The sequence below is a fragment of the Cotesia typhae genome, unplaced genomic scaffold (genome assembly GCF_013202065.1).
Source record: "Cotesia typhae breed Kobodo isofemale line unplaced genomic scaffold, CoteBio_Ctyphae contig_4, whole genome shotgun sequence".
NCBI classification, from domain to species: Eukaryota; Metazoa; Arthropoda; class Insecta; order Hymenoptera; family Braconidae; genus Cotesia; species Cotesia typhae.
In genome coordinates this window covers 4268703-4290890 of record NW_027423748.1, presented here as the reverse complement: position 1 = coordinate 4290890, position 22188 = coordinate 4268703, and the positions used below count along the sequence as shown (strand labels likewise).

The 22188-nt window shown below is 28.3% G+C and overlaps 1 protein-coding gene across 1 annotated transcript; it reads left to right on the top strand.

Annotated features, from left to right (window-relative positions):
- Positions 1-110: 110 nt before the first annotated feature.
- Positions 111-21449, top strand: LOC141526952 (uncharacterized). Its single transcript, XM_074242122.1, has 4 exons — positions 111-777; positions 5930-6011; positions 14280-14417; positions 20650-21449. Exons 2-4 carry the CDS (start codon positions 5933-5935, stop codon positions 21309-21311), a joined length of 879 nt encoding a protein of 292 aa, XP_074098223.1. The 5' UTR covers positions 111-777; positions 5930-5932; the 3' UTR covers positions 21312-21449.
- The last annotated feature ends 739 nt before the right edge of the window (positions 21450-22188 follow it).

The following is a 22188-nucleotide window of genomic DNA, read 5'->3' as shown; positions in this document are numbered from 1 at the left end:
GATGTATTTTTCTATACCATAGTTATTTTGTACATTTAATAGTTTTAAAATATTTATATTAACAGTGACTGTTATAAATTAACAATATTCACGTATCAAAAATGTCTAATTTTAATTTCTAGGTAATTGGTGAGATTTACTTCCTAGTAGTGTGTATCATTTTGTCAAGTTTCTTTTTGTGTTATTTTTAAACTTATTTAAAACTGTACATATTTTTTTGTAAAAATAAAGCTATCTTTAAAAAAATTCATAGATTATAGGTTTTTTTCACCATAAAAAAAAATTTCCCATAATGTGTCGACAAGTAATCATTTACGTTTTTGTCCACGTGAGATATGATATGATTTTAATTTAATCTATTCGGTATAGTAGGCGAGGCTATTATGGAGGTAATGTTTTCTATGCGTTGTCTCCATGACTAAACTCCCTACCCCTTTATTCATTTATTCATCGTCTCTATTTCTTAGAGATCTATCTTTCTCTTTCCTTCTCGTTTGATCTATATTAATCTTTCTTCGTTTTGATATCGTTGGCGGGATTTTCTTTCTCTGTTTAACTCATGGCCTTCAAGAGATGACCTTCCCTCTCCTCTTATATGTAGTTGGCATCAGCTTACAGATACTGTATAGTAGAACAGAGTATAACTTGAGTAGCCCGACCAGAATTTCACTACGTTATACGTTTAGTTATACACTACACTTGTTCATCCAGTGTTGCAGTAACTTTTCAGTGACATAGATCGTTATAGGATTAACTAACGTACACTAATACTGTTTAGTAAGTATAACAATATTTTCGCAACATACTGTATTTTCTATAGCATACTATGCACACTAGTACACGTCAGAAATAGTCTCAGTTTTCTTCTCGTATAGTTCGTTAATCTAACTTTACACTTGAAATTAATTAGTACGTAACTTGCTAGGTAGGAAGATGTCAGCAGAAGACCTGAAGACGAAATTTTACGCGTTGATAATCAATTGGTTGACATCAAAGGTAGAATTTGTAGAAGATAGACATCCGGTTATCTCTCACACTAAGTTACTTTAGGGCATTAATCAATCTTACCAACTTCTAATTAGACATTCAATCGATTATGCATCATGCTCCAGTGATCACTGACAGTACTGTCGCGTCTTTGTGCCTCCTGATATATGCACAGTATTATTCTGCGTCGTTTTCATTGATCTAGAGGATAATATGATTGATACAGTTTACACGGATATGTGTGTTATGAATCATATATTCGATGACGTGTTCTGCGTAAAAAGTATCCAACTATCTACAAATCTTTAGTAGAAAGATCTCATGGCTATTTTATCATATTTGCTATTTTATTATTTATTAAATTTGTATAGTCCTCATATATTTATAAAAATTTTTAAATATCCATTTCAAACTTTTTCCATTTGCTAAAGTTTTTCTTGCTTAAATAATCATGTGTAGAAGGGAATAAATTGACGCTGTGCGCTTTTATTATTAGGTCAATCTTTTTGACAAGATACTAAATAAAAAATAAATTAAAAAAATTTTTGATCATATCTGAATATATATTCGAGTTTATTTTTGGTATTTATGTTGTTTCATAGATAATTTGTTTTATAATTTATTCTTCACGGCAAATTTCTGATTCTTATAATAAAATTTTACACAGGTTGAAATTTTTTATAGTTTAAAAATCAAAAACATGTGATGTGTTTATTTATTTAATTAACATTTTTTAGTAATCAATTTTTAGAGTAATACTATTCTTTTTCTCTTAGAGATTATAAAAAATTAAAGTGTTGGGACATCACAATATAAACAATTTTTCTGAATTTTTGAAAAGTTATTTTAAGATTTTTTTATGTTGTGCATCGAATATAAAATCCCATAATAAAATTGAGATGAAATGTATGTGGCATCAAACTATTCGTAACGTGATTGGTCGAATATATCATAAGCATGAAAATATATGCAAACTGTATATTCAGGCGCGCGCTCGCGCGCGCAAATTTGAATTCTAGTTATTATAAATAAAAATTCGTAATACCAATTTTTTGTTTTAGTTTTCATTATTTGATTTATATAAACTTCTAAAAATTTTACAATTACGAAAATATTAAAAAATTATCTTAATTCTTTCAAATTGTCGATCAAAAGTAAAAATCCAAAAATTTTTCAAAAATTTATAAAAAATGTTTAAATCATGATATTAAATTGTTTATAATTACTACTTTATTATTCGAATCACAAATATCATATTTCTTAATTTTACGACACCATTTCGTAATTTCTTGTAATATGTTCACTTTTTAATGATAAATTCAAATTATATACAACTTTATTTTTAAACGTTATTATTTGTTTCAAAAATAAGTTATTTATAAATTTTTTATTTCCTGTATGAGTAAAATGAACAATAATTTGTTGTGAAGAAAAAAAAAACGGTTGCAGTTTTTCCTCAAATACTTATGATTCATAACGTTTTTTATTTCCGTAGCTCCATCAGATTTTAGTGTAAAAAAAATTTATTGAATTTTTCGATCTTGACCTAAAAACAATTTAGTACCAGTAATTGAATTCGTTTTTAGTTTAATAACAGTGATGATTATTATTGAAATTTGTACACACACAAAAAAATTCCGGAGACAACAACAAACAAATTACATTTCTAAATTTATCTATCTTCATAAATCATAACATAGATATGTAATGTATTATGAATGATATAATATGAGTCCGGTCAATTATTTAATCATACTAACTAAAACGTTTTATCTAATATGCTCCAATTTTAGTTTAAATCACTTTAATTTTCTTTTATTATTGTCTAAAAGTTTAAATATTCGCGATTTCAATTAATAGAGTTTTGATGTATAAAATTAGCTAAATTAATAGATATTACTTGCGTCACTGCAATCTCAAGTGATAAATGATGTATTTTAGTGGAAGAAACAACACGAGTTACATTTATAGATTTATAAATCTAATAATTAGGTGTAATAAACTTAATTATTCCAAATAATTTGGTTAATGTTTTCTTTAACTAATTATAATGCTAATTAAATTGAATTCATAGTTTTACCTTATTTCTACAGGTGGAATTTATTTAAAAATTTTCATGTCATAATTTATTTTTATAAAAATCTTAATAATTATCCAACTTCTGCTAATTTCAATATCCTATTAATTAAGAAATAGAAACTCAGATAAACTGTTTTTTGTTGTCTAATAAAAAAATAGAGATTCCTGTTATAGAAAACGAATACCCTGTGCATTTATAGTTATGTTGCCTTTTAAAACAATTGTATTTCTGTAATTGTCAGTCACCACCACCGCTAATTAAACGAAATATTTCCTTACATATAATATAAGATGTAATTAATAAAAACGTATGAGAATTAAATACTTATGAGGGGAAAGTATTTCTTAAATATTATTTTATAACTTAATTTGTTAGGTTATTACTCAACCAATTGACATATCATAATTGTGTTGTGTAGATATTTCGATATACGAAATTGACAAAATTATTGTTATGGGAATAAATGTGCAAGCTGGTGCGTAATTTCTTCAGGCTACAAACCGAAAGAGAGGTAAAATATATTTCCTGACGCAGTAAAACCTCCAATCTCATTTAATTTGTTGTTTTTCTTCGGATAAAGCACACAGTTTTATGTACATGACGCAATTGTTGGTTTTATTTAATTGCTGACCCATTTTTCATTTACTAAATAACATTCAATTAGTCATTGCGATATGGTTTGGTACCAATCAGATTTATAATTTAAATTAAGTATAAATAAATAAAGAATTTTCAGCTTGGAGTAAGTTTTCAAGGCTGAAAAACAAATTAAAAAATATGATTGATTTTTATTTCGAATTAAAAATATTTGTGATTTTTATTTTTATTTAAATTCATACAGTCGTAAAATTTTAGTTAGAAATCATGCATTGATTCAATTCTTAATTTAATTAACGGGCATAGTTTTTTAATACTTTTAAGACTGAAATTTAAGTATTGATATTATTTAATTAAAAATTTGATTTAATAATCTGATAGCATCAATGAAATACAACATTAATCAATTAATATTTGTATATAAGGAATCGGAGGGAATTTTTTTCCACTTAAAATAAAATGAGATTTAGAAAAAAATTATTTACATGAAAAAAAGAAGAATTTCTATTTCTGTTATTATTAAAAAATGTCTGTTATTTTACGTCAAAAAATTCCTTTGTAATATATATATAAAGGCTCTCGGACTTGAAGCATAAAATTCTCCGTGCAAATATGTTTGATGAAGAATTTTTTACACGATGCATAATATTTCTCAAGAAAACTTTCCCTCAACTTAAAAGCTCATCATTTGATATATACCGGCTCCTCTTAAATATATATTTTTAAAAACTATAAATTTATTCATTGAAGAAAGAAAATCTCAAGTAAAAAATATTAAAGTCAGGAGAAGAAATTTTTGGATTTAAAGAACTGATTTTCTGCTAAATAAAATTTTCTCGAATAAGTAAACTGCACGGGTCTGAAATTTTGAATTGATTTTAAGCACCATTCTCGGAAAAAGAAATTTTAAGTTTCCTTTATAAGGTAAAAGACCCAGTTATTGATATTTGCAATTTTATTTTAATTAAAAAAAAAAAGCCAACTACAATGAGTTAAAATAATTTTTGAATTATAAATTTTAAGATAATTTGTTTTTTAAGAACATTTCATTTTTTTAATTGAAATAAAATTGCAAGTGTCGAACAACTAGGCCAGTGTCAGTAACTGGGTATTTTACCTTACTCGTACGGATATAGAAGGGTAGTAAGGTTGGTATTGAATATTTTATGGCACTTGGGCGGTAACGTAGAAAGTTCTCTAACCTTATCGAAACTCAAACTTAACTATTTGTTTGTATAAGGAACAAATTAAAAATTTAATTTTTCAGAAACAATAAAGTAAATCAATTGGAATTTTTGATATCTTTAAAAAACTCAGGGAAAAATATATCCTTTACCAACATCAAATATGATCACTCATATCTATTATGATCAGTTAAATAATTAAAAAAAGTATTTCATTCTTACTCAACATAAGATGTGTGCTCCAAAATGGCTTTATAATTTCACTAGCTGTTACCCGCCCACTCCGCTGGGCACTTTATAGAATTGTAATTTTAGATCTAGACTTGAAATTCAATTGGAGTATTATTTTGTCTTGCACAGGTTCCACGTTCCATCGAATCAGAAGTAGAATTTATTTAAATCCGTATTGAGATGATCTCTATATGACAAATAAAAGATCCTTACCAAATTTGCAGCTTTTTGAATCTATATTTTAAAGATTAAGATTTTTTATTGTTAACACCCACCCCCGCAATCTTTATTGGAGATGATTCGGTGTAAAATCCGTTCTTAGATCATTTTTGTATCACATGTAGACGACTTCTATTAAATTTGGAGTCTATAGGAGCTATAGCTTGAAAATTAAAAATTTTCATTGTTAATACCTACCCCCGCAACCCTCTGTGGGGTGAGATATCATAAAATTCATTGATAGATTATTTCAACATCTCCTACAGGAGATTCCTACCAAATTTGGTCGATAGGAGCTACAGTTTAAAAAACGGGGATTTTTCATTGTTAACGCCCTCGCAACCCCCCTTGTGGGTAGAATTTCATAAAATCCGTTCTTAGCTGACCTCTACTCGGTGACAGGAATATTCCTGCCAAATTTCAAGTCTCTAGGTCTAATAGTTCCAGAGATATCGTGATGAGTGACTATATCTATAGAAAGTTTCCTATATATATATAGATAAAAATGATTTTAATTATTTTATTGTTAACGTACAAATAAATTTTTATTTCGTTTCTTAAGCCTCAATGAAAATGTTCTTAAGCTATTCTACCAAAATTGTTGCTATAATTTATTATACTTTTATTTCAGATAATGGAGATAATTCCACGGAATGGCATATTTGTGGCAATATTTCTGTGTATAGGTGTTGCAAATACGGTCGCGTATTCAAGTAAGTACTGTTTTATTTTACATCAATGGGTTTACGGAGTAACAGTTACATTTTAGTACAATAAAGACTATCGTGGTCACTTCATTTCTGCCGAATGAATGCTCTTGGACTTGAGTTTCATTCTTAGAGTCGTTCTATTACTCTACTCTCTTACGTTTTAGTACTTTAGGGGAATAAATTCTCGATTCAACGGCTCTTCTCTTTTGCTTTTGATTAACGTATTTTCTTACTTTCTTTACTACTTCAACCTTTTTTCATCCTATTGAAATGTCTTCGTGACACCGCTATATTGCAATAAACTTCCAAAATATGACATTTTTTATCGTTAAATCGAAATTTTATGGGATATCTTCAATTATACGGAATAGAGTATTTGCTGTCTGTATATAATATGATCAATAATCACTGTTAAATACATTTATATTATATATATTATACGCTACAATATAAATAAATAACCGTATTTTCAGCGCGTTATGATCACCTGTTGCATAATTGTTTTGCAATTAAACTCTTTACTTAGAAGTGATATAATAGGCCATGAAAATAAAGTTTTTAATTGTCGATTTCATTAAACCTAATTATAATTTTATTAACAGCAATATTTAAAAGGAAGATAAAACAATAGAATAGATGATAGAATACTCAAACAAGTCATTAAAGGTAAATTGTTAAGAGTAATAATTGATAATACTTCGAATATTACGACACGACCTCCTCAAACAATAGTTATTTTTGATACATATGCGCAAAGGTAGAGATTTTGACGGATTAAAGTGACGTCACAAGCTTGAGACTATGGGCGCATTCTTATCAAGACGGAGTTAGTTATCCGGCCGAGCGAAGCGAGTCCGGATGTAATACGAGGTCTTGATGAGAATGTATTCATAGTGTTGAACGTGTGCCTTCACTTCAAGTGTGTCAAAAATATATTCTTAATTTAATTATTTTGAAAAAAATTATTTATTTTTCAATTTTCAAATTCCATGTTTACAACATTCACACTCAAATTAATATATCCGTATGATAATTTGATGACCGATAATTGAGTATTTATTTATAAACAATATTCATGGTTTTACTTATAAATAAAAATATAGATCTTGTCATAAGACTATATTCTATTTTAAAAATGATTACATTTGCTTTTTTTTTGTGAATTGATGTTTCGCCTCGGGCATCATGGTGCACAGTGCAGGAACCTCAACTTTCTGCCCTTGTAGTGTAATATACTATTATTTAATTGAAAAGCATAAGAATTATGTTAAAACATACAGTACTAATGATATAATATTAAGTAATATTTTTTAATTATTTCGTTAATAGGATATTTTTGTAAATTTCATGTAATTTTTTAATATTTTTTTAACAATTGACCCTTCGACAGTCGCGTCTTTTTTAGTTTCTCGCTCACACTATAGCGAGCCTCTATAGGCTGGGTACCAACGAAGGGTAAAAAGATAATTCGACTCATCTATAGCGTTTTTAATAGTCGTGTAGAAATATGTAGAGACAGATATATATATATATATATATATATATATATATATATATATATATATATATATATATATATATATATAGAGAGAGAGAGAGAGAGAGAGAGAGAGAGAGAGAGAGAGAGAGAGAGAGAGAGAGAGAGAGAGAGAGAGAAGTTGATATGACAAAAAATGTATAAGAAAACATACATGCAAACATAAATGAAAATGTAAATTGGACCAGATATATATGGTATAAATAAATTTGTTATATCTTTGCTTACATGTTTCATGTATTTTTTTTCTATAAGGGAGTTAAGATTAAACACAAATTGCTTGAAAAATTACAGAATTATGAATAAATTCTATTACAATGCCAGTAATTAGTAATTACACAACAAAGTTTGACTTATCATTGTATAAAGTACCTCATCTATAGACGATCAAGAATCACAATATTAAAATACAATCAAAACAAATTACGCGTGTTATAAAATGATTCTACAAACAAGCTATTCGTTATCGGATTATATAATAAAAAAACAAATAGTGAAGAGAATTTAGCTTGAAATAGGATGGGTGTAAATTTATAGCGTGAAATTTCAAACCAATCAAATACTGTGATTTCCAATGATATACAAATTATCTTGATACACAAAAAAAAAAAAAATGGAGAAAAAACGAAAATCGTTTTGAATCAAGTAGAAATTGTTAAACTAAGAAATTTTTCTTGGTTTAAGTCAATTTTATTTAATTCAAGAATATTTCCTAAGATAACCTGTTTTAAAATTCTTAAGTATTAACTCGAGTCGAAATCTCCAACGTTTTTCCAACGTTTCCAACGTCTCAAACGTTGGAATCGCGTTTGAGACGTTGGAAACGTTGGAAAAACGTTGGAGATTTCGACTCGGGAATCGATTAAGATTTGATAAAATAGTTGAAATTGAGAAAAATCACCAGGAAACAAAAAATTGAGTAAAAAAATTTTAATACCATAATAATCGTATTTTTTAAAAAATAGTTAATTATAAACCATATTAATAAATTTGCAGTCATGCTGGCCTGAATAGCAGTTTTAATTCTTTACGTTAGATTTTTAATAATAATTACAGAATTGTGATAATTACCGGGTAACTTCTGTAATAATTACAGAACCAATCTATTAAATTTACAGACTTAGATTCTTAGAAATCACCATATAAAATTAATATAAGTTCTGTAAATTTCACGCGAGTCGATTTACAAATAAAATCCGGTAAACCGCAGACTTTTCTATAAATTTTACAGAGCTGTTTTTTCTGTGTTGGTTCAAAAACTTTTCCCTTATTCAAGAAAATTTCTTCATCAGGATATAGTCGTCTTTAATGTATAGAAACGCACAATGAAAAAAAATTTTCTACGAATAATTTCAACAATTTTGGCATCAATATATTTTAATCTTTAATATGTCTAAAAGATTAAATTTCAAATATTGACTCTTCGTTCTCTCAGCGAGTTGTACGCTTTGTACAAATTAATTTTTATAGTTAGAAAATAAATTTAAATTATTTACAGAATTCATTAGAATATGTTATGTAAAAATTATTTAATTTATGATAATTAATTAATTTTACATTCGAAATAATTAAAAGTTTCAGTATTTGGTCCTAGCGTGTTAGGCTAATAGACCGGGAACTTCCGAGTTTTAATTTATTGAGAATGATAGGTTTGGTTGAATAAATAGTTCGTTAGAAAAATTTAATAAGTATATTATTTAAACTAAAAATTAGTTAAATTACAAATTCATTACAAATAATACAAAAAGGCGAAATCTAATAATTTCTTTCATACAATGCGGTTTCAAAATGTTAAAATTTACAAATTAATAATTTTAAATTTTACCTGGTACAATTGGTGAATCTTGTTCTTTTACCTTTTGTTAATTTAATTCACTTCACAACTTTACTTTATTTTACAATTGGTTGTATTTAAAGAAACAGAATTATTCGTAGTCTATTGAGATTTAAACTATATGATGTTAACACTAGATAGGTCAAAGCACGAAGAGAGCGAACACCCAGCAGTTTCCCGGGTCCGAGATTTTTACGGGCCCTCTGTTGTCAATTGGAGGGAGAATAGAATAACCAATTATTACCGGAGGCTCGGGGGCTCTTACCCTCTCTTCGGATGTGTCGGAAAAATGCTGCGGTGGCGGTTTCCCCGTATATTGATGTACAAGTATAGATCACAAGTTATCTATTATACTTGTATGCTTTTATCTCCTACACATTGTACAACGATACACTTACTGGTACACTTATGTTAACGTATAGGCGCATCTATACACACACAAATGCACACAGAGATCTTAATGTTACTTGTTGTTTAACATATGAAAATTTTTAAATATTAACATTTCTTAAATTAATTTAATATTTAAACAATTTCTTCGAACGATTTTATCAATAATCGGATGATTTTTTTTTGTGGTCGATAAAAATTTTAATAAACAATTAGTCAACTCTTTTTAATAATTAATTTGTAACTTTTAATTTATTTACTTTTGGTTTTTAACATTTATTAATTGTTCAATTTGAAATTTTTATTTATTATTTTTACTTTGAATTATTTATTATTCTCAAGACATTATCTAACTAAATTTATTGTAAAAGATTGTTAAAAAAATTTTGTTTATTATCATAAAATTATTTTTTTTTTTTGACTCATACTATTTTATCTTCTACGCCTAATATTTGGACAGTAATGAGAATATAATGATAAAAATTTCCCAGTCTGAGTTCGAGTGCCACAATGTATTTAAGAAATACCTTTGAACTCTCTGGATATTTTTCCTAATGTTTAAACTCCATTTATTTGTTTGTTCCGGTTTTATAATCTTAAATGCATTGAGGTCTCAGACTGAGCATCTAAGTAAGGGACATGAACTCTAGTTATTTTCTTATCTGGTCTACGGACAACGAAAAATTATGACGGTCTTTAATATTATATAGAAAAGATAAAAGTTATAAAAAAAAATGTTTTACATAACAAATACTACAAATAATGAAAGTGCACTTTATGTATTTTATTTTTATTAAGCACAATCTTCTTAAAAGGCATGTAATTTAGTTCCACAAAATTTAAATCGACGACAAAATAATTGAACATCCAATAATCGTAAAGAAAATTAAAGGGTGATATCATAGACAACTATAAATTTCTTGCAAGAATTTACCATGGTTTTTCGTAGAAAAAATTTAAAATTATAAATACTCTGAGTTTTATCTATTTTTTTTTTTTTGTTTTTTTTTTAGAGTATTTATAAGATTTATTGGGGTTCGATAGTTAGTATGACAGTCTATGTTATCGAGTGTTACCGAATGAAATAAATATTCATCGTTTTAAAATTCCCGTGATTCGACATATTAAAAATATTATTAATATTTCATATAAGATAGATTCCCCAGTGCTTGAATACCATAAAAAATAGGACCAAAACTTGAACAGATTTTCGAAAATTAATATTAAGGGGCCTGCTTCTATAGCATATCTTTAAAACCTTATAAATATATTAAAAATATAAATATGTAATCATGTATGATTTTTTTTACGCATTAATAGATTTAAAATTGTTTGTATTTTGACGAGAAACACTTCTTTTAACTAATAAATAAATTTTTATTTATTTAAAGTAAGATTGAATACGTTTTACTTTGACATTAGATATTTTACCTGATAGATATTTTATTTTATTTTTTTGTTATCAAATTGAATATGAAAAGCACATTCGACAAAGTAAAACATTAATCAATTATTTATATAAAATTTAAACAGTTGTAAACTCTTTAGTTAATCATTATTCATTTAATACCATTCATAATAAATGATCACAAACACTGTATTTAAAATAAATTCTAAATAATTAAAGAAATTAAAGTGTTTTTTATAAATAATAAATAGCATCAAAATGCTTTGCAGAATCTATTTGAACTAAAAATCGAGAACTAGAGAAGAAATGAAGCTACTGGTACAGAAAAATGGTTGAAAGGCTAGACATCGACGATAGTTGAGCTTTACCGCAAGTATCGAAATTGAATTACCATTAGTCGACGCTGACGAGGTTACGACTTGCTTGTAGAATCATTGAAAAGTGACGATCAAGTTAACGTCAGGTTTTACACTTTAATGAACAATAAATAGTACGATCGATAAATGACAAGCTACTGACATTGACGTATATATATTTTTTTATATTTATAATGCGATAAAAAATGCTATACAAGTAAAAATAAACAGTGTACTACAGCATACTATGTATGCATATAAATAAAAATTCAACTGATGCGACGTTCTTTTAAACGAGATTCTGTATGAAAGAATAGAATAATCCTTTTTCTTTTGACTTAACTGTTAAAGAGAACAGAAACAGAAAAACTAAAAGCATGGAAAGCTATTAGCTTTTCAAGAGTAAAATGTACTCGAATCCTCATTGTGTCTATGTTTTAGCTTAGAGTACACACGATTGTAATTTCTTCTTTTGAAGTTTCATTCATTTCACTGTAATTGTACATTATTACAATATTATATACGGAATATTTAATGTATAATTTATATAATTATATTAGTTTATTATTAACTCGCTCACTTGCAATTTCATTCATATTAAATGCGTATGTCTATCACTTTTGATGTATGGTCAATCATCATGATAATTGGCTTATTTTATAGTTAAAAATTTTAGTGAGATTATTTTATTAGTAATTTAAATGGACATTGATCTACTGCAAAATTTAATTTAAATAAATAGGTGGCAATAAAACAGTCGAGCGCTCCTGCATTATTTAAAAGAGTACGAAACCCAGATTCAATTTTTAATATAATTTAGTATATTACGCGCTGAGAGAGGAAAGTAGGACATTCTAATCCGCATGCAAAATTGTCTCCCGAGCCGCGGGAGAGGGTGAAAAACACGCAGATTGGGATATCCTACTTTTCTCGCTGGCGTGTATACTATTTTTCATCATATCTGTAACCAAAAGTTTGGACTTCGTGCTTTTCATTTTGAGGGAAGGTTCGTACAAAAGTCAAGCTGTTCATTTGTTTATATATATTATTTCATAAGGTAAAAGTCGCACCTTTTTTCCGCAAAACTGGGCAGAAAGTTTAAACTTTCGGTAGAGATGTGATGAAAAAATACATAACACAAAAAATACAACATTAGTGAACATGTTTTACATATTTGACAGTTTAATAATGAAGAATTTCATCAAAATACTAGCTGTTACCCGCCCGCTCCGCTGGACATTTTATAGAATTGTAGTTTTAGATCTAGACTTGAAATTCAATTGGAGTATTATTTTGACTTGCACAGGTTCCACATCGAATCGGAAGTAGAATTTATTGAAATCTGTATTGAGATGATCTCTACATGACAAATAAAAGATCCTTACCAAATTTGCAGTTTTTTGAAGCTATATTTTAAAAGTTAAAATATTTTATTGTTAACACCCACCCCTGCGATCTTTATTGGAGGTGATTCGATGTAAAATCTGTTCTTAGATCATTTTTGTATTACATCTAGACGACTTCTATTAAATTTGGAGTCTATAGGAGCTATAGCTTGGAAATTGAACATTTTCATTGTTAATACCTACCCCCGCAACCCTCTGTGGGGTGAGATATCGTAAAATTCATTGATAGATTATTTCTACATCTCTTACAGAAAATTCCTACCAAATTTGAAGTCGATAGGAGCTATAGTTTAAAAACGGGGATTTTTCATTATTAACGCCCTCGCAACCCCCCTTGTGGGTAGAATTTCGTAAAATCCGTTCTTAGCTGACCTCTACTCGGTGAAAGGAACACTCCTGCCAAATTTCAAGTCTCTAGGTCTTATAGTTCCAGAGATATCGTGATGAGTGACTATATCTGTAGAAAGTCTCCTATATATATATATATATATATATATATATATATATATATATATATATATATATATATATATATATATATATATATATATATATATATATATATATATATATATATATATAGAAGAGTATAGATTTAATAAAAACAAAAAAAAAACTTAGCAAAATTTTCTAAATTAAAATGTTTGTGTTAACACTGTAACGTTCGAAGAATACTATTAATAAGCCTGATCCTTTTTTTTATTCGTTATAAATGATCAATCAATGCGCACAGCTGATTGGAAAATCATAGCTCAATCAATATTCGTTTCATTATAAATAAAAGATTTTTACTATCATTTCCTCTTAATTTCTACCCATCAGGAAACGTTAGGTCAGATATTTTTATGAACAGGGTTTTTATTTCATTCATGTGTGCATGCGTTTCTATTATATATAAATAATAAAACTGTCACAACGCGTGAGGACATTTAAACAAACACTAAAAATGAATTGTGAAGAAAGTTAATTTTTTAAGTAGAATATTTATTGTTATTGTTTTTATTTCTTAACTGAAAAACCAAAAATCATATCGAGGTTTTTAATAAAAAGCTATGTATACAATGAGCGTTAATTTGAATAATTTGGATATGACATGCGGGCTTAACGCATGCATATTTGAATTTATTAAAATTTTTCATTATTTTGGATTATTTCCTTTTTCTATTATAACAAAAGATAATTTAAATATTACAGAATTGATCCTTATTGAATTAACAAAAAATAGGTGTCGAAGAAAAACAAAAAATTCGTGCAATTGTTCTTTTAATAAAACAAATAATTTTTCTAAAAAATCGTTGGATCAAAACTTATGTTTTTTTTTTTTTTTTTTTTTTTTTTAGAATTTGGAAGAAAATGCTCAGATATAGGGTGCCCGAGCAACCAAGTGTGTGTACTTGTTGACGAACCATGCACTCGCGGTAATAATGGTAACTGTGGATCATACCCAACGTGTACAAATAAACCAGCTGGTGGTGGTGGTAAGTCTGTCAATATTTTTTTTTTATTTTGTCTGCAATGTTGATTTTTTTTTTTTTTTTTCGTTTAATTTATTTAACGTGAAGTTAACCAATATTTTTAAGTCAAACACTACCCCAATCAATTTTATTACACCTATTTGCTTGTCATTTTTTCTATTGCACACATTGTAGATACTAAATAGTAAAACAAATATTAATATCAGTAAATTTTGAGCTTATGCCTATTTTTTTAATCAATTTCCTTTTATTTTCAAACGCAAAAAAATTTTCCATCTACTCGTATCACTGTTGTTTCGTGAACAAACTGTTTGATGTTTTTATTTTTTGAAACACCGTCAATCGTGTCCGCTTATGACGTTCGTCGTTACACGGCAATACTTATTACAGTAAAAGCTTAAACGAGCTTTCAATCTATAATATCGTTGAAATTTTTTCCTGTTAAATGTGAAATAAACGACCATTCAATTTTCCGTATGAATATACACTTCATATCTCTCGACATGTATGTATACGGAAGCTCTTGTATTATCAAATTTTGCATATTGTACACCTTTTATCGATCACTCCTTTCAACCTCGCCTTATACATGAGCACTCGGTACTTTTCAACCAACTGGGAATACATTTTTTTTGCCATTGAAATACATAGATTGAAAAAAAAAATTTGTTAAAAAAATAAACAGAGAAACAAAAAAATACAGAAGGTTTCACAAAACTAATATCACTGAACGCTAAAAAAAATTTTATGAGGTGATGGCAACACTGGTGGCAGTGTCCCCATTAATATAGATGAAGCTTTGTGGTTAATGCTAAAAATGCCTGATGAGATTAGCCGAGCAGGTTTATTATAGTAACAGTAACAGCTTAATCTTTAGCATGCTTTTGCACATGAATTTCCTTTCTTCGATGCATGCATGGGATTCACCTCTGTCTACCATAGAATTTATAACGTCTTTTCATCTTCCATCAAAGGTTATTCAGTAGCACGGATAAAATCTTTTTTTTTAAAAGAAGTCTTTACATACTGCACCAACACGCATCTTTTTGTCTTTGATGTAGGCTACATTTGTAATCTACTTGTTAATTACTGTCCATTTTCTCACTTAGTTCACCCTTACAGCAAAAAAGCTAGTCTGTATTATTTTATATAATAAATAATTCAAAATATAATGTAATAAAATAATAAAGTATAAAAAAGCGTTATTTTCTGCAGTACTTAATGGGTAGATAAAAAGGCTTTTGTGTATTATAAGTGTTATATACATGTGTGGGTTTTTATATTTTACAATTTAGCACTTTAGAATTATATCATTAGCACATATGGCAATTAACGTTTACAAAAGTACTAAAATATTATCCTTTGTACACATACAAGGAGAAAAAAATTAACATTTTTAGGATTTTTGGATAGAAAAAATTCTTATGTTGAGCTAATTTTACTGTATTAAATTATTTCTAAGCATAGTAAAGTTTACTATGTTAAAATGTAGAAATTATTCTTATCTTGACGTAGTTATTTTTTCTATGTTAATATAGAAAAAACTTCTTTGTTAATACAGCAATTTTTTCTACGTACATATACAAGAATAATTAGAAATTTGCTATTTTTTAATAGATAAAATATTTCGCAGCTTATAAATATTCACGAAAAATTTTTCCTATGTTCAAATAAATTTTTTTCTTAAATTGACAAAGAAAGTCCTCTTATGTCAATGCAGGAAAAATTTTTATGTCAGGATATTTTGAAAATTAAAAAACTACCAAATATTTTATCTATTTAAGAATAGCAAATTTATTATTATTCAATTTTTATATGAATAGAAACAAGTAATATGTTAACATAAGAATTCTTATGTTAAGTTTTAAAACTTCCTATGCACTGAAAAAAAAGTTAACTTGATTCGAGAGAAAATTTCTTAAACCAAGAAAATAATTTTGAAGAGGGTAATTATCTTGAATCAAGACAAAAATTTTTGAATCAAGTAAAATTTCTTTAAATCAAGATGATTAAGTTCTTCAAAATTATATACTTGATTCAAGAAGATTTTTTTTTTCTGTGTGTAAATACAGAAAAATTTCTATTCTATAAAAATAAAATTCCTATAAATTATTATATAGATATCTTCACAATTTTTCTATATTGACGGCGTAAAAATTCCCAACATAAGAATTTTCTTTTTGCAACAATCAAAAAAATCTCTATTTTTTTCTTCGTGTACTGTTGAAGTCATTACATGTTAAACAAATTATTTTAATTTAAATACAAACAGAGTTTTAAAAATTTATGTTGTTTATTTGCGTTTTGTTGTTTATGATTAATGGTGTGTGGTTTTTGTAAAATCGACAGTAGACATCTACTTTAGTAAAAGCATTGAAACATTAGATGCTCTTGCAAATGTATGAAAATATCTCGAGAGTGTTGATCCAATCAAATGGACATTGGCATGAATTTTCTAGGATACGAGTCTGGCGGATCTTCAGCAAATGGACACCGTATTGACAGCAATTATAATCAGGATCATCCGTTTAATAATGCAAACGCACCGCCGCCTGAGCACCATGACTCTGGATATAATCAAAGGCCAAGCAGCTCAGATCTTGGTTATCCACCTTACCCATCGACCAACAATGGAGGACATTACTCTCCTCCAAATTCAGGAGCTCCTGGGTCGAATCTTGGTTATTCGCCGTACCCAAACCAAAACCGCATGCCTCAGCCAGGATACTATCCGCAAAATAACAACGGGTATCCGAATTATCAACAGCCGGGATTAAACAATCAATATCCGAGTCATCAGTACAACACTCACAATTATAATGACAGAAAATATTTACGCGGTGCAGCGGGATCATGTCTACCACACACTTCAATTTTAGGATTAATTACTTTGACACTCATATTAATTACAAAACACCTTTCGTGATGCTCTCGACAACGTTGTAGCTGCTCTGTGCTATGATATTTTTTATGACATACTTTTTTACAGTTATTTTATATTCTGTTAGATTTTTTCTACGAGTATGTAAACATTAGAACAACGCACTCTACTTAATTAAATTATATAGTATTAAACATTGGGTGTGTAACTATGTGCGTCGTTTTCAGTGCATTTAATGTCATGAGCATCTCAAATTAATTAGTGCTGAGCACTAAGTAAATACAAATTTTAACAATCTTTACTTTTAATTATCTACGACAGGGCTTTTGATTTAATAATTTTGTTTTTAGATTAAGTAGAGAAAAAGGGAGGATTTTTAATAGGAAAAAAACGATTGCTATTTTCAAGTCTCTTATGGAAAAAAAAAGTTAGTTTTTCGAATTTTAAGAGTCCTTATTAAAAATTAGCTCGGTTAAAAAATTTTTCTAGGTTGTGCCAAAATTTTCAAATAGTTTCAAACTTTTCAAAAATTGAATTTTTTTTTCGTCATCCTATCATAATTTGTGTTATAACAAGAAAAAAAAAGTATTAGACAGAAATACACATAATAAATCTCCAATTATAATAACTGCATTTTAATTGAAAAATATTTACCCGGAATCCCATCTATAATCGATAACTTCATAATCTTTTAATTCGTTAGAAATTTTTTCAATTTACCGCATTCCTTTTAAAGAGCTACCTCAAATTCAAGAGGCTTGAAAAAAAGTATCTAGTAAAAAACACAGTTTTTTTTTTGCGTTCCGATTGCACAATTTTAATTTCATAAAACGATATAAACGTTTCTGATAAAATTTTGTTTTAAATTATTTATTATATAAAGTTGTGTAAATAAAAAAAAAAGTTCGATTGAAACAGAATTTTAGGTAAATTTGAACAATTGAATATTTTGAATACTCAAGACTTATTGATATTAAAATAACATTAACAATTATCAATTATGTATATTTTTATATTTTTAATTAGTAGTTGTATATCAGATTTTTATTCATTACATATATTTAAAAATAAATGTTTTGCTTCTAATAATATTGATATAATGATATGAAATAGTATTAATGAAATATTTTTCCTACCACGAATACTGCTGTAATTAATATAAATACGTCAACATTTTATTTATAGTTTATAAATTACTGCTTATTTTCGTAATAATTTCCCAGTATAGCTGTTTATCATCGATTTAATTGAACTTTGACTTACTATAATTCTTATCCAGGAGTTATCTATGGTCAAATTGATGTCACTCGAGTGTGATAAAATCTATCACATGGAAAATAGTATTTTAGCCGGATGAATGCTTTTAACAAAATAACAATTTTTTACATACTTGCGCTTGTTTTTAATTTTTTATATGAATGATGCTTTCGAATAAGTTCATCCATCGAATTTAAAGCTTGTATTCAAACGTGAATCCTATCATTAACCCAGACAACGCTTCATGTACGATTACAAAAAATATTCTATGATAAAAACAAACAATCAAGGAATTAAAAGCTTTTATTTTGGATTCTAAAAAGAAAATATAATAAATGAATGCATTGGACTCATAACTTGTAAGTTAAAAGTTATAATTATAACATTAACAACAATAGATATTATAAATAAGTCGATATCAACAGCTCCTCGAAGACCCGGAGTCGGAGGACGAGGAAATGGTGATCGTGGACGTCCTTACGCAGCGCCTCAGCCAATCCCGCCAACACCGCCACCTAGAACGTCTTCCAGAGTATACGGTAATCGTTATCCGTACAATGTGCCTAAGCCTATAGTACCAACTTCTCCACCAAGACCCTTCTACAGTGGAAATGGTGGATATGGCCGTTCAAGTAACTCTATAGGAAGTCCTGACTCTGTACGGAATCGTGATTACGACAGTACCAACAGAGGTGCTGGATCAGGACGTCGAGGACAAAGACCAAGTACTTACAATGGGGGCAAGAACAATCACAACACTCACATTGCGACTGACTCAAACGGAAACCGAGTTTGGACGTTTTCGCGTTCTACCTAGAAAGTTTACTCTACCTTTGATCGCATTTCAAGTTAACATTAATTAGTTTTTGATAGAAATACTATTTCACATAAAAAAATAACAGATTTATACTATTGGAATTTAAATAAAAAAAAAAGTAAAAAATTTAAATATCCATCGAAATATCAATAACGAGATTTTAAATTCATTAGAAAAAAAAAAAAAAGTATTTGCACATCGATCTAAAAGAGGAAAAAATAATTAAGCTGAGTAATGTATTGGTAAACCCCGTGGGCAAATTGCGCAAATAATCTACTCCCGACCTTTAATCTTTTTAACTTCCGGGTAAAACCGTTTTTTTACAAGAATGGGTGCAAATCTTCGGGTCATTGCATTTATGCTTTAACCGGTTAATCTTGTTTGAGAAAAAATTTTGATGGTGGAAATAAATCTCCGTTTTTTTTTATTGAATTTAACTAATAGATATAAAGATCGATCCTGTTTTTTATCTACTTAAATATGTTTGTGAAAATGATTTTATTTAATAAGAAAGAATAGTTTTTTTTTTTTTACTTTAAATAAAAGCTAAGTTTCTTCAATCAAAGAATTAACTACTGAAAATAATAAATTTATATACTGAAAAAAGCCATACTTAATAGTCTAAGCTGTAGTGTTCGTTACGAGGCGAATTATCTAGGAAAAAAAAAAAAGGTGAAAATTTTTGCGAACTTCAGTTCCGATATGTTGCATATAATTTTCGATAAAACGTGACTTCTAAGAAGAAATTATTCATGACCGACTACAGATATATACAAAAAATGTGAGTGCAAGTTTAGTTTGGAGCGGATGCATAAATAAATATAATGTTAATATTTTAACTACTTAATATGTACTTTATGAATCAAATACAAATTCTACTTAATACCTAAAAAAAAAAATTGTGTTTACAATTAATTTTCTTAATCTCCAAAAAATTTTTTCCAATTTCTATTGTATTATACTTTCCATAAGAACTTGCATGTAGCTTTCTCATCCACTTAATTATACTTAATCATCTATTAATCATTTTCTTGAAGGTAAATAAGAACAAAAGCCTTTGGAATTTAATACTGTACATAATAAACTTTAGTTAGATGGGTAGAAATTATAACGTTCATGAATATGAGTCTGTCATTACTTTCTATCGCTCACATCGGCATAACAAAAAAGGGTGAACATAAATCGACGTTGGACTCAGCATGTTCTCGCATGGTACAAAAATAATTTACCATTATTTTATCAAGAACGAGTTATAACAAGATTTGAAAATATATTTACAGCGCACGAGGAGAGTAAGGACGTTCTTTACCCTCAAAATTCTGCTAGTGTACCTGAACCTGGACATTCTAACAACTCACCAGTCCCTTCTGCGCCAGTGAGTCTACCAAATCAGCCATCAAAGCCCTCTGGATATCCTACCGGTTCCGGTTATCCGTCTAATCCGTCAGGAGATGCTAGTTATCCACCTAAACCATCAGGAGGTGCTAGTTACCCAAGTTACCCATCATCAGCTCCCAGTTATCCGTCGTCAGGTTCCAGTTATCCAAGCTATCCATCATCAGGTTCTAGTTATCCAGCTGATCCCTCCAGAAAACAAAACATGGGTGCTGTTAACGCTGGTTATGCGAGTACTGGACAGTCTCCTCAGTATCCTGCTGCTGGAAGTTACTACCCTCAAGGTGGTTATCCTCAGGGTAATTATCCACAATCTGGGTACCCTCAAAATCCTTATCAAGGCCAGTATCCCCAAAATCCATATCAAGGCCAGTATCCCCAAAATCCATATCCAGGCCAGTATCCCCAAAATCCATATCAAGGACAGTATCCTCAGCAACCTCAAAAACCAAAAAAGCCTAGTTTCACTGATCAATTGACGAATTTCGCCAAAAATATTGCAACGCGTGTTTTAACTCAAGCTGTTGTCGATAAAGTATCAGGTTAATTTTAATTAATTTAATTAAAATCATTATTATAATAATATATATAGATATGTATACGGAAAACATTTCTGCTGACTGTATTTATTGAAATTCTATTAGCTTTATTATGATCGAAAAATAATAAATATATTAATATATTATATTTTAGTATTAAACTAATGCTAATATAAAATTTTGAGATTAAATAAAGTGATTTTAAGGAACAAGAAATAATTTTGTTGAAGATTCACGATATATTTATGTTAAATCTTTCCTGTAATTGGTAAATTAATGTAGGGAACTTTTTCTTTAGTGATGCAATCATTTAATCAAGATTACGAGTCAATGTTAGAGAGATTATAGCCGAGTGGTTTAAGGCGTAAGGCCTATAGAGCACTCGGACTGGCTTACCGGCCAGGCGTGGGTTCGAATCCCAAGCTGGTCTTAGAAACCATCTTGGTTGATATTGGACCGTTGCCGCGTAGATTAAGATTTTCACAACCCAAAAAGACCCCAACGTACCACTCCCAACAGTTAAAGACAGCGATATGACAACAGCAGTTAAAACCGACTCTGAATAATAACCAATCAAAAAAAAAAAAAAAAAAAAAAAAATTTAATTTTTGAAAACTCTTTTTTACTCGAAAAGATAAGTCCAAATAAGTCCATACAACTTTTAAAATAAGCGTTGAAGATTTAAATGTTGACATAAAATTTCTTAAACATTTAGCGAGAATCTCAACTAAAATTTTAAAAAATAATTACGACATAAAATGTGTTGTTCTAATGCATGTTAATAAAGTTCTAAGCCAGCCTAAGAGCAAGATAGTGATTGTCTGGGATTCGATAAGTCTTTTTTTTTTTTTTCTTTTTTTATATGAATTTGGAAAACACAAAAAC